Source organism: Pan troglodytes, chromosome 22 (assembly GCF_028858775.2).
Source record: "Pan troglodytes isolate AG18354 chromosome 22, NHGRI_mPanTro3-v2.0_pri, whole genome shotgun sequence".
Classification (NCBI taxonomy): domain Eukaryota; kingdom Metazoa; phylum Chordata; class Mammalia; order Primates; family Hominidae; genus Pan; species Pan troglodytes.
In genome coordinates, this window is record NC_072420.2 from 39,856,055 (window position 1) to 39,869,315 (window position 13,261).

Sequence of the window (13,261 nt, forward strand, 5' to 3'; positions counted from 1 at the left end):
ATTTTTTGTTGTTGTTGAGTTTAGTGCATATCCTGGATATTAGTCTCTTATCTGATGAAGAGTTTGCCAATATTTTCTCCCATTCAACAGGTTGTCTCTTCATTCTGTTGACTGTTTCCTTTGCTGTGCAGAAGCACTTTAAATACAGTCCCATTTGTCTATTTTTTAGTAGTCTATGCTTTTGAGGTCACAGCCACAAAATCTTTGCCTAGACCAGTCCTAAAGTGTTTCCCCTATATTTTCTTCTAGTAGTTTTATTGTTTCATGTCTTATATTTAAGTCTATAATCCATTGTGAGTTGATTTTTGTATATGGTGAGATAGGGGCCTTGTTTCATTCCTCTGCATATAGATATTTAATTTTCTCAGCACCATTTATTGAAGGTGTCCTTCCCTATTGTATGTTCTTGGTGCCTTTGTCAAAATTCAGTTGGCTATAAATATGTGAATTTATTTCTGGGTTCTCTATGTTGTTCCATTAGTCTATGTGTCTATTTTTATACCAATATCATGCTGTTTTGATTACCATAGCCTTGTAATATATTTTGAAGTCAGGTAGTGTGATGCCTCCAACTTTGTTCTTTTTGCTCAGGATTGCTGTGCATACTCTGGCTTTTTGGTTACATACAAATTTCAGGATTTTTGTACTTCTGTGAAAAATGGCATTAGTATTTTGATAGGAATTGCACTGGATCTGTACATTGTCCTGGACAACATGGTCACTTTAACAATATTAATTCTTCTAATCTATGAGTATGAGATGTCTTCCCACTTGTTTGTGTCCTCTTCAATTTCTTTCATTGGTGTTTCATAATCTCCCTTCTACAGGCCTTTCACCTCCTTGGTAAAATTAATTCCTAGGTATTTTTTTGTAACTACTGTAAATGGGACTGCCTTCTTTCTCAGCTAGTTCATTTTTGGTGCATAGAAACCCTATTTTTGTATGTTCATTTTCTATCCTGCAACATTACCAAATTTGCTTATCAGCTTAAAGTGTGTATTTTGCTTTGCTTGTAGAGTCTTCTGGTTTCTCTAAATGTAAGACGATGTCATCTGCAAACGGGGACAATTTGACTTCCTCTTAAAAATCTGTATGCCTTTTATTCCTTTCTCTTGCCTGATTGCTCTGGCTCTACCTCCAGTACTATACTGAATAAAAGTGGTAAAAGTGAGCATCCTTCCTCGTCTTGCTCTAGTTCTTAGAGGAAATACTTTCAGTTTTTCCCCACTCAGTATGATGTTAGCTGTGGGTCATATATAGCCTTTATTATGTTAAGGTATGTTTCTTCTGTACCTGGTTTGTTGACAGCTTTTTATCATAAAAGGATGTAGAATTTTATCAAATGTTTTTTCTGCATCTATTGAGATAATCATATGGTTTTTGTCATTCATTCTACTGTTGTGATGTATCATGTTTATTGATTTGTGTATGTTAAACCATCCTTGTGTCCTTGGTATAAATTATACTTGGTCATGGTGTATTATCTTTTTGGCATCCTGTCGAATTGTTTGCTAGCTTTTTGTTTTGTTTTGTTCTTTTTGAGAATTTTTATGTCTAGGTTCCTTAGAAACACTGGCCTGTAGTTCTCTTTTTGTGTGTGTGTCCTTGTCTAGTTTGGTGCCAGGGAAATGGTGGTCTTGTAGAATGAGTTGTTTTTTCTTTGATTTTTTTGCAAGAGTTTGAGGAGAATGGGTATTAGTTCTTCTTTATGTGGTTGGTCAAATTGGCAGTGAATTCATTCAGTCATGGGCTTTTCTTTTTTGGGAGGGTTCTCATTACTGAGTTAATCACACTGCTCATTACTGATCTGTTCAGATTTTCTATTTCTTCTGGAATCTCAGTAGTTGTATGTTTCCAGCAATTTATCCATTTCCTCTAGGTTTTCTAGTTTGGTAGTATATAGCTATTCATAATAGTCTCTGATGATCTTTTGTGTTTCTGTGATATCAGTTGTAATGTCTTTTTCATTTCCTTTTTGGGTCTTTTCTTGTTTAGTCTAGCAAGGGGTTTATCTATTTTGTTTATCTTTTTGAAGAACCAACTTCTTGTTTCATTGACCCTTTCTACGTCTTTAGTCTTTACTGCATGTAGATTTGCTCTGAACTTTACTATTTCTTTCCTTCTAATTTTGGGTTTGGTTTGTTCTTTTCTAGTTCCTTGAGGTGCATCATTGAATTGTTTCTTTGATATCTATCTACTCATTTGATGTAGGTGTTTATTGCTATACACTCTCCCCTCCTAGAGCTCCTTTTGTTGTGTCCCATAGGTCTTGGTATGTTGTTTCTATTTTCATTTGTTTCAAACATTTTATTTCCATATTAATTTTTATCATTCAGGAGGAGCATATTATTTAATTCCCATGTATTTGTATAGTTTCCAAAGTTCCTCTTATTTCTATTTTTACTCCATTGTGGTCTGAGAAGATACTTCATATGATTTCAATTTTTAAAAATTTGTCAAGACTTGTTTTTGTCCTAACATATGGTCTATCCTGGAGAATGTTCCATGTGCTGATGAGAAAAATGTGTACTCAGCAGTTGTTGAGTAACATGTTCTACAAATTATCTGTTAGATCCATTTGGTCTAAAGTCTAGTTTAAATCCAATGGGTTTTTGTTAATTTTGTCTAGATGATCTGAGACTGAGGTGAAGTCCCCAACAATTATCGTGTTGGAGTCTACCTCTCTTTTTAAATCTAGAAATATTTGCTTTATAAATCCGGGTGCTTTAGTGTTGGGTGCATATATTTAGTTGTTATTTCCTCATTAGATTGATCTCTTTACTATTATATAATAACTGTTTGTTTACTGCTTCTGGCACAAAGTCTGTTTTATGTAAGTACAGCCATTCCTGCTTGAGTTTAGTACCATGTTGACAAAGGGATGCATAGAGAGTTGGTAAAGCATGATTTCTGGGTGTCTGTGTGAAGGTGTTTTGAGAAGAGTTTAGCATGAGTCTGTGGAGTGAGTGGGAAGATTCTCCCTCAATGTCAGCAGGAACCATCCATCCACTGGGGGCCCAGGTAGAAAAAGATGAAGAAATGGTGAATTCTCTCTCTCTCCTGGAGCTGGGTCACCCTTCTTCTGCCCTTGAACAGGACATCACAACTCCAGGCTCTCCAGCCTTTGGACTCCAAGACTGACACCAGTGCCCCTCCCCAATTACCCCAGGCCCTCAGGCCTTTGGCCTAGGATTGAGACTTACACCATCAGCTTCCCTGGTTCTGAGGCTTCTGGACTTGCACTGGGCCATACTATCAGCATCCCAGGGTCTCCAGCTTGCAGACAGCCTGTTGTGGGACTTTTCAGCCTCCATAATCAAGTAAGCCAATTTCCCTGGTATCTATATAGATATACAATCATGTTTTGCTTACCAGCCTGAAAAATGTATCGCTAGATGAGTCTGTCATTGCATAAACATCATAGTGTACTTACACAAACCTAGATTCTATAGCCTATTACACACCTAGTCTATAAACATGTACAGCATGTTACTGTACTGAATATTGTAGGCAACTGTAACACAATGGTGAATATTTGCATATTTAAACATATCTTATCATAAAAAAGATACAGTAAACATAAGGTATAAAAGACAAAAACCGGCACACCTATATAGGGCACTTACCATAAATGCAGCTTGCAGGACTAGAAGTCACTCTGGGTGAGTCAGTGAGCGAATGTGAAGGCCTAGGTTATTACTGTCCACTACAGTAGACTTTATCAACACTGTACACAGGCTACACTAAATTTATTTTTTTTTAATTTGCTCTCCAATAATTAATTAATCTTCGCGGCCTTTTTTTGTTGTTCACTGTGGCATCCAGTTTCTATTCACAAAGAAAAAGCTCCAATGCACCTTTTAATTTTTTGAAAAATTCCTGATATTACAGAACTAAATTGAAATGTATTAACATCTCACTCTGACATTTTCATAATAAACAGAAAAATTCATAAGCCAAAAAACAAAAACAGGGAGTGCTGGTCACAGTGGTTCATGCCTGTAATACCGGCACTTCGAAAGGCTGAGGTAGGTGGATCGCTTCAGCTCAGGAGTTTAAGACCAGCCTGGACAACATAATGAAATCCTGTCTCTCTGAAAAATACAAAAATTAGCCGGGTGTGGTGGCATGCACCTGTGGTCCCAGCTACTTGGGGGTCTGAGGTGAGAGGACTGCTTGAGCCTGAGCGGTCAAGGCTGCAGTGAGCCATGTTTTGCCCCACTGTACTCCAGCCTGGGCGACAGAGCAAGACCCTTTCTCAAAAAACAAACAACTACAAAAACAGGGGGAAACTTATATTGCTAAATACAATCTCAGCGTCAACACTGGAACAGAGAAAGGAATTAAAACACCTTAATTAAAAAAAAAAAGGGTGGATGACAGGCTGGCACAGTGGCTCATGCCTGTAATCCCAACACTTTGGGAGGCCGAAGTGGGAGGATCATTTGAGCTCAGGAGTTCAAGACCAGCCTGGGCAATGAAGTGAGATTCCATCTCATTTTTTAAAAAAATAAAAAATAAAGGAATGGATGAGTGTTAAAAACCAAAAATTTAAAACTATTTAAAACCTGACATGCCTGCTTGTTCAGAAACTACAGATGGATGATGGGTGGTGGTGAACAGCAGAAAGGGGTTATAGTACGTGAATCTGCATTGTTCTAGCTGTTCCCCATGCCACTCATCCTAAGGTGAGCCGGACACTGATTAGCCATTGAGCCAGGCTAATGCTGGCAGCAGATCCAGTGATGGTAACCTGCCTATCAATAGATCCTTCCACTGGGTTCACAATTTTGATCTACGCTGCAGACATCTGATAGATCTCATTTATTCTGGTGCCTTGACACCTGATTATGCAGCCAGTATCATTTGGAATGGTGTTTATGAGAAGTGGTCTGAGCAGATGCATCCAAACCTGCACTGAACCCCAGCGTTGCTATCTACTGCAGGAAAACTAGATTGTTGCATTGTCAACTGGTGCAGCTTGGTCAACTCTAGAAGTGGTCCCTCCAGGTCACAGTTGAGGCACATGGACGAAGTGGTGTGCAGAAAGAAAGCTCACACTGTCGCTGCCTGTGCTGTACCTGTCCTGATCACCTGCAAAGATCACCGGAGAATTGGACAGCTTGGACCAGTATGGGATGGCCATGCGTTTGGGGGAGACTCCAACATGACCACACAGACCTGTCCAACACACTCAATGATGGACTGCGGAATCCCAGCGATAGTGATGGCTCAGTCAGCAGCGTTGGGGAGCATATCCCCTGCCACCTGGACCTGAGCCCTGTACTCTCTCGTATTGCCTTGATCTTGCAACCACCTTTTCCAATGAGCCACACTGACTAGCAGGGACCACCAGCATCAGGGGGTCTACCGGCAGCTGTGCTATTGGTCACAGAGCTACTGATATCCTCTTCCAATCTTGCTTTGAAGATGGCACTAGTGGGTCCAGCCAAGATGATAATTCTCTCAGAACAACTCCCTTCTGAGATGCTGATACATGCACCACTCTCCTCATGCATCTTAACTGATTCTCCTCTTTCTGATGATACTGCCAACTTCCTTTCCATGCATAAGTAGCCAGGTGGTGAGAATGACATTTAATCCAATTTCAATCATACCAGTGTCCATATCAAGCAGGGCTATGGGGAGCTGGACTTGGAGTGGTCAAGTCTTTGGCCAGTGGGGATGAAAACCAAGAACTCCAGGCAGGAGGCAACTCAGGGAAAAAGGAGAGCAGGCAGGGTGGGGCAGGGGTGGAACAACAGGGGTGGGCAGAAAGGCAACGAGAAGGAGGAGAAAAGGTGGTGGAGGAAGAGAAAGAAGGGAGAGACCTCAGGGCAGGTGGGAGAGAGCGCAGCCTGTAGCTGCTCAGGCTGCTGCCTCTGCTGGTGTCAATCTCAGCTTCCTGTAACTTTTCTGCTTTCTAAACTTTTATTTTTTTTAACTTTTTGACTCTTTTCTAATAACTTAGCTTAAAACACAAATACACTGTACAGCTGTACAGAAATATTTTTTCTTTATATCCTTATTCCATAAGCTTTTTTCCATTCAAAAGTTTTGTTTTTTGCTTTTTGTTAAAAACTGAGACACAGCACACACATTAGCCTAGGCCTACACAGGGTCAGAATCATCAATATCTCACTGTCTTCCGCCTCCATATCTTGTCCCGCTGGAAGGTCTTCAGGGACAGTAACACACATGGAACTGTCATCTCCTGTGATGACAATGTCTGCTTCTGGATACCTCTGGAAGGGCCTGCCTGAAACTGTTTTACAGTTCGCTTTTTTGTTACGAGTAGAAGGAATACACTCTAAAATAGCAAAAAATAGGATGTACATAAACCAGTAGCATAGTCATTTATTGTTAAGTATTATGTACTGTTCATAGTTGTATGTGCTGGACCTTTAAACTGGCAGCACAGTAGGCGTGTTTTCACCAGCAACACCACAAACACAAGTAACACATGAGCTCTGACCTTAGGATGGCTACCACAGCCTAGGCGATAGGAATCCTTCAGTTCCATACGATCTTATGGACCCCTGTCTACATGCGGTCCGCCAGTGGTATGTCCTTATGTGGTGCATGACTATACACATCCTACTGGTTCTCTCTGGACTGCTCTAATATACTGGGCATATACTGTCTTGTCTGTGTCATCTGTTACTTCTCTATTTCTGTCCTGCATCTTAGGACACCAACTCAAGTTAGTCCTCCACATAATGGCTTTGTATTATACCCTATTTTATATATATGTAATATATATACAACTTAGATCACATACTATTTGTTGTTATTTTATATAATACAGATTTTAATTTTAAAGTTGAAGTTTTGCTTCTGTTAAAATCTTTTCCATGAAATTTTTTAAATTTCCTTTCAGCTAGCTGCTGCTTCTCATACATCTCATTATTTGCTTTTGGAAAAAGCAGGGGTTCCTGACTTTTAAAAAATAGCTGTTTCCTACAGTCATGTTTTTCAACAGAATGCTCTTCTTCTGCATTTTTAATGCTGTTTCTATCCTTCGTATTGCTTGTTTTCTTCAGCTACTCTCCTTTGAATGGGGAACCTACTCAGGCCTGATGTCTGCTCCGGCTAGACTCGAACTCCTGGGCTCAAGCAATCCTCCTGCCCCAGCATCCCAGGTAGCTGGGACTACGGATAAGCACCACTGTGCCTGGCTTGGTATCTGGCCCTAACGTGGCTCTGCTGCACTGACAGCCAACCTCCTGCACCTGCTGCCTGCTTCTTATCACAAGAAGAGGTTTACTCCTGGACAGTCTGAAGCAATTATGATTCTTTCCTTAACAAAATTATTAAAAACTACAATGCCCAGAGTTATCTGCTTCTAGGGTTCTCCCAGGATTACTGCCGATGCAAAACTTGTCCCCCAACTACTTCCACTCTTAGCCATTTGACACTGCCAAGCTCTGTGGTTCTCAAGTTAGCAAGAGGAAGTACAAGAAGGAATGAAGACTGACAGCTCCAGCTGCCCCCAGAGCAGCTCCCCACTCCTTTCTTACCACATCACAGTCAGCATCTTTGAGGTGGGGCACACAAAGGTGTGTCAACATGGAAATACCACCTTACAGTTCTTCAAAAGCATTCTTATATCATTATTCTCACAATTCAGCAAAGCAAGCAGAGAATTTCCTTCATTAAGCAGATGAAAACCTGGACCCCAAGGGAAGTAGATAACCACCCAGGGAGTATTGTCACCAGTATTATCTGTAGTTTACAGCTGAGAAAACTGTTGCTCAGGAAGCTTCAAGGCATCTGCCCAAAGTCACCTGGCCTGTAAGGGCTGGCCTGGGATTGAACATAGTCCGCTTTTCCAAGATCACTCTTCCTTACTTACCACACTGACCCTCAGCACAAGAAGAGGATTAGCTCCAGCTAGGACCAGATTCCAGGTCATATGATGTTACCTCAGGGCTCTGCAGGCACCTTTCTGAATGAATGAAAACTTTTTTTGCAACAAGGGAAATGCTTAGATTTCTGCCTTCGGGATATATTCATAAACATACTATGCACAAGACTTCCAATACTTAATTATGTAAAGGAAACCAAGTTTACTCAAGAAGGAGTTAGAACACAGTATCTCCTTACCATACTTCTAATCATTACCAAAAACAGTAAATGAACTGGAACTAGAAAATATAAATGGGTGAGTACTCTAAATCTGTAGTATGTAAATGATTCAATAACTAAAAAGGTGAAAAAGAAAGCAGAAGAGATAAGAAGCATTTAACTCCACCATTTTAAAATTTATTTTCATGAATGCAGTTCAGTTTGTGGTCCTGTGAAGTTGTGTGGCTACTCCGGGTTCATGATTCCATTCACACTCCTAATGATAACACATGACTGTAAGAGAACTGCTGACACGCGCAGAGCCAGCCTTGAAAGAGAGCCCTGGGAAAGTCTGGGTGAAGAGGCTATCTGTCAGATATTACTAAAAAGTGAGGACATACACATTTCTGTTTCATTTTTAGTAAATATATAATTTTGTTACTTTGTCATCAATTTTTACCCACAAGATAAAAAAAACTGCAGGACTCCTAAAATATCCAGAAACTTTCCACATATTAAGAATCACCAACAGGTCAATGAATAGTTACACCTAATTAACTACACTTTGCCACATGAATACAATCTGCTGATATCTGTCGCTTTGAAAAATTTAACTAAAGTTGGGCACAGTGGCTCACACCTGTAATCCCAGCATTTTGGGAGGCCGAGGTGGGGGAAATGCTTGAGCCCAGGAGGTCGAGGATGCAGTGAACCATGATAGCACACTGCACTTCAGCCTGGGCAACAGAGCAAGACCCAGCCTCAAAAAATAAATAAATAAATAAATAAGATAAAAATTTAACTATAGTACCTTAAAATATTCAAATACAACAATACTCCCACCTAGTGGATAAAAGGAAAATGCCTGGCTTATTTTGGTTGTGAATAATACCACCATAAATAAGGAATTAAAACTACAATTAATTTTTTACAATTTTATTCCGTTTCATCATTCTCAAAATATATCCCCCAAAAGTAATCTACAAAAGAGTGCAGGCTGCTCCCCTTAAAGGAATGGACAAGTAATATACACTACAAAACAATGTTTAAGATCATGTATAAATGTTACTCTGAATCTCATTTGTTGTCATCAATTTCTTTAGTATCTCAGTGCTTTGGGGAATATTCTGAAAGGAGAGAAAAAAGTGAATACAGTGAGACCCCAGGGATTCAGGCAGAGGCAACACCCCCCCCTCCACGACCAACAATCTCCACACTCGAGACTTAAAGACAACAGCCATGGGACAGGCGTGGCCTTTACTCTCCTTCTCAACAAAAAGGCAAGTGGGAAAGTCAGTTCAACAGGCCCTTTCCCTGCCACACTCGCCCATGATCTCCTGGCCTCCGATGGCCTCCTGGTCTCTGGAGGAAGTCTATGCTCTAACCCGCCCGACCTTCCCCGCAAGATGTCTTCCTCCCTCTCCACCAACACCACACTCCTCACGGCTCTCCTCACACTTCCCCACTCTGCTCACACTGCTTCCCTCTGCACACTTCTACCCAAGATTCATCCATCTTTCAAATCCAACTAAACTGCCACACAGGAAGAACTCAAAATAATTCCACCTTATTGAAAATACCACTTTTAAAAGGTCAGAAACAACGAACTGACTCAGGCTGATGTATTTGGTCATTAAGAAAACAGCATCCTGCAGAACCACCATCTTACCCTCCTGCTAATCATTATCTCCAAAGCAAAAATGAAAATGCTGAGTTAAATTTCCCCTCAAAAGTATATTCATAAAAGCTGAGTTTCCTTAAGCCCCATATGACAGATGATTTCCAAGTCTCTGAACAAGTCCAAGTGTTTATGACACACCTGTGTGCTACACACAGTCCTACAGCAGTAAACAAAACAGCCCAGCCCCTGCCCATGGGAACTCATCTGAGTTAAGTGGGATGAGGCAATTGGCTATTTAAACAAACAAGACGATCAGCATACACTTTGAAAGAGATGCTAAAAATAAATTAACTCCATGTGTCAGAAAGATTACCCTGGATTCTAGCTAATTTGCAAGATAAGCTTGCAGTATACTAAATCAGAGTTTTACAGCTGTACTCTTCAACAAATGGTTATTGACGGCTTTATTCAACATGCCAGGTATGTGGTAAACTTGGGATACCGAAATTAAAAATCGTGGTCCATTACCACAAGGAGCTGACAATCTAGTAACAAACTAATTTATGAGACCTGGGAAATGAGCTACTTCCAACAACTTACCACAAAAGTCTTAAAACTAATGGCCATTCCAGAATAAAACCGGGCTGAGGGACAATGTTGTTACAACCTCTTTCCTTTAAAGAAACCATGCTTAAACCAGAGGCTGTGGACTTCCAAAAAAGTCTCTTAAGAGAAAACAATGGAATCCCTAAACTACCTGAGATTACAGGCAAACATTTTCATGTACGTGTTCCAATTTTTTTAGAAAATGAGCCCAAAGGTATAAACCAAGGGTAAGGAAGAGGTTCATTATGTAATTCTCTCATCTTCACATATACAGTTCTCTGTAAAATTGGGTAAATAAATATTATAATAATTTGATCCACACTATACTCAAAAATAATCGTCTCAAAAATTAAATAAAAAATTTTTTAAAAACCTTGCAAAGTAGTTATAGAAGCTTATTGAACAGTAAAACCATCTGTCCACATAGACATTTGGGATTTAATTGCACTGCATTAATCTATCATACAAGAACAAAGCATTCGCCAAGTTACAGACGTATACAGAAGAGATGATGACAACCAAATTCAAACTGCCAGACTAGAAAGCTTCACTTTGAGAAGAATGGATCTCCAAGCATTGCTTAGGGTTTAAAATGACACTATACATTTATGTTTGTTACTAAGCTGATTATAACAATGCAGCTATTAATTTAAATGAGTTAAAACCTTACCTTAACCAAACCCTTCAAGCTTCTGGTAGAAAGTATAGGCTTAAAAGCTTCCACTGTGATTAGGTCTAATTTCATCACATCAGTATAACACAAGTACAGAATTGCTGGGATTTTCCATACTTGACAGTAACTTAGAACTATGAATACACAAGAAAAAAAAACGATGTAAGTTTTCTATTATGTTACTTTTAAATTAAACACCTTTAAATAATAAAGGCTGTTGTTAAAAGTAGTTATCTCAGCTGCCTCTTTCAATCAAGGTATTTACTGTAATTTTGAACCAATTATAATGAAGATTTTCTTTCAAAGTCAATTTATTTTCCTAATAATCTCTTCTTTTGCAAATATTAATTTTATATTTCCTGAAAATACAGCTGAGATGATTTAAGTAGCTGAAAGATTAAAATTCTACTGACTATAATAAAGCATATAAATAACAAATAAATACAAAATGCATAAAGTGAAATATTTAGCCACTTCTCATTCTAGTAAACATTGAAAGCAAAAAGAAACCCCAACCAAACCCTATTTTAATACAGTTCATATAATAAATAACAATTATGTAATATATTACCCACTGAAAAGTAAATGGCAGTCTCTTTGTCATATGATGGCAGATGTGAGTGACAGTAATAAAAAAAATTAAAGCAACTATCAAGATTCAATATTCAAAACTTCTGTTTTGATAATTAAAATGTACTTTATCAACTTTTCATGCACCAATAATTTATATTTAACACTGGCTTGCATTCTGAATAATCAAAGACCAAAAAGAAACACAGCATGTCTGAAGCCTAACAGTTAAGAAACATGAGCTCCTCAAATAACTGTGTCTGGAAAATCTGAAAACTCAAACTAAATATACTGCACTTGTAACTACAGATATTGAGGACTAACAGCAATATATTGGTATCAATCATCATTAATAAACTACCTCAAAAAGACCTCTAATGGTGAAAGTAGTATCAATAAAGCAATAAGATAGAACGTAAATGTTACAAATTTTAATACCACCTGCTGCAGGAAGGTCGTGTACTATATTCGGTTGTTCTAGCAATGGACAACACGCCGAGTCTTTGAAATTCTGTGTTTTTAGGGCTCTCAGGAAAGGAGAAGGAAGGCTGCCGGTGGATTCTGAGGTTTTATAATCGGTAACATGTCGACATGTGAGAATAGTTATCTGCATGTTCTTCCTTGGACAAGAGCCAAAAACCTAACATAAAATTTATTTCAAATTAAAAAAACATATAATTTTGTTACAGAATGGAAACATTCCTCTAGGTATTCACCTAACACCACAGACAATAATAGCATGCCTAGCAGGGGTGGGAGTGTGCCTTGGAGAAACAGAACACACCTGCTGTCTCAACCTGGGTTTGATCTTGGTTCTGCTTTCTAGGTGGGCAATTTTTCCAAGTCACTCTCCTCATTAGTGAACTAAGGTGATATAGTTTAGATGCCTGTCCCCTCCAAATCTCATGTTAAAATGTGATTCCCAATGTTGGAGGCCAGACTTGATGGGAGGTGACTGGATATGGGGGTAGATCCCTCATGAATGGCCTAGCACCACCCTGTTGGTGATACGTGACTTCTCACTTCTCGCTCAGTTCATGCTAGAGCTGGTAGTTCAAAAGAGGCTGGCTCCTCCCCTCTCTCATGCTCTCGCCATGTGATCTGCCTGCTCCCCCTTCACCTTCCACCATGACTGGAGGCTCCTGAGGCCTCAGCAGAAGCCAAGCAGATGCCAGCACCATGCTTCCTATACAGCCTGCAGAACTGTGAATCAGTTAAACCTCTGTTCTTTATAAATTACCCAGCCTCAGGTATTCTTTATAGCAACACAAGAATAGATGAACACGTAATGCCAGCACTACCTACTTAAGGGGCCTGCGATGTGGAGTAAATGAAGTCAGAGTGCCAGAATAGCGACTACAGGTCTGCCGTCCAGAGAAAAAAAGTCACAAGTACACACCTGACATTCATTCCCTCTCCCACCTACCACCGACACCTGAAAAATAACTCTTATGAAATTCATTTTTGGAATTACTACACTTATAGGTAAGCTTCAATCACTGTGGTTCTAAATGTCCTCTTCTATAAATAGAAGAGTCTGGATTTGATAGATTTCTAAGAACCCCTTTACCTTTTAATAAGATCTAAAGTGATGTAAACAAAGAAAGATGGGCGGGAGGAATCCAATTGTGTTTTATACTTCTGTGACCTACCGTCCTCAATGCTGAGGACCAACTGTGTTTTGTACTTCTGTACCTCAGCATTGAGGACGGGAGGACACAGAA

General features: G+C 39.4%; 1 protein-coding gene and 1 pseudogene across 6 annotated transcripts in view; both read right to left on the bottom strand.

The window, feature by feature from the left end:
• The window catches only part of PSMG1 (proteasome assembly chaperone 1), a 150,360-nt gene that overhangs the window by 133,241 nt on the left and 3,858 nt on the right, over positions 1-13,261 (bottom strand). For 4 of the 6 annotated variants that reach the window (XM_531460.9, XM_016938544.4, XM_016938543.4 and 1 more), the window contains 3 exons: positions 11,979-12,177; positions 10,965-11,101; positions 8,988-9,194 (listed from right to left, as the gene is read on the bottom strand). In XM_531460.9, the coding sequence (XP_531460.1) occupies positions 9,120-9,194; positions 10,965-11,101; positions 11,979-12,177 (411 nt within the window). In that variant the 3' untranslated portion in view covers positions 8,988-9,119. Of the gene's footprint in view, positions 1-8,987; positions 9,195-10,964; positions 11,102-11,978; positions 12,178-13,261 lie in introns of those variants that run through there. The other 2 variants (XR_010154514.1, XM_063803635.1) reach the window with 1 other exon arrangement.
• LOC129138312 (poly(rC)-binding protein 2-like) lies at positions 2,133-5,729 on the bottom strand (annotated as a pseudogene).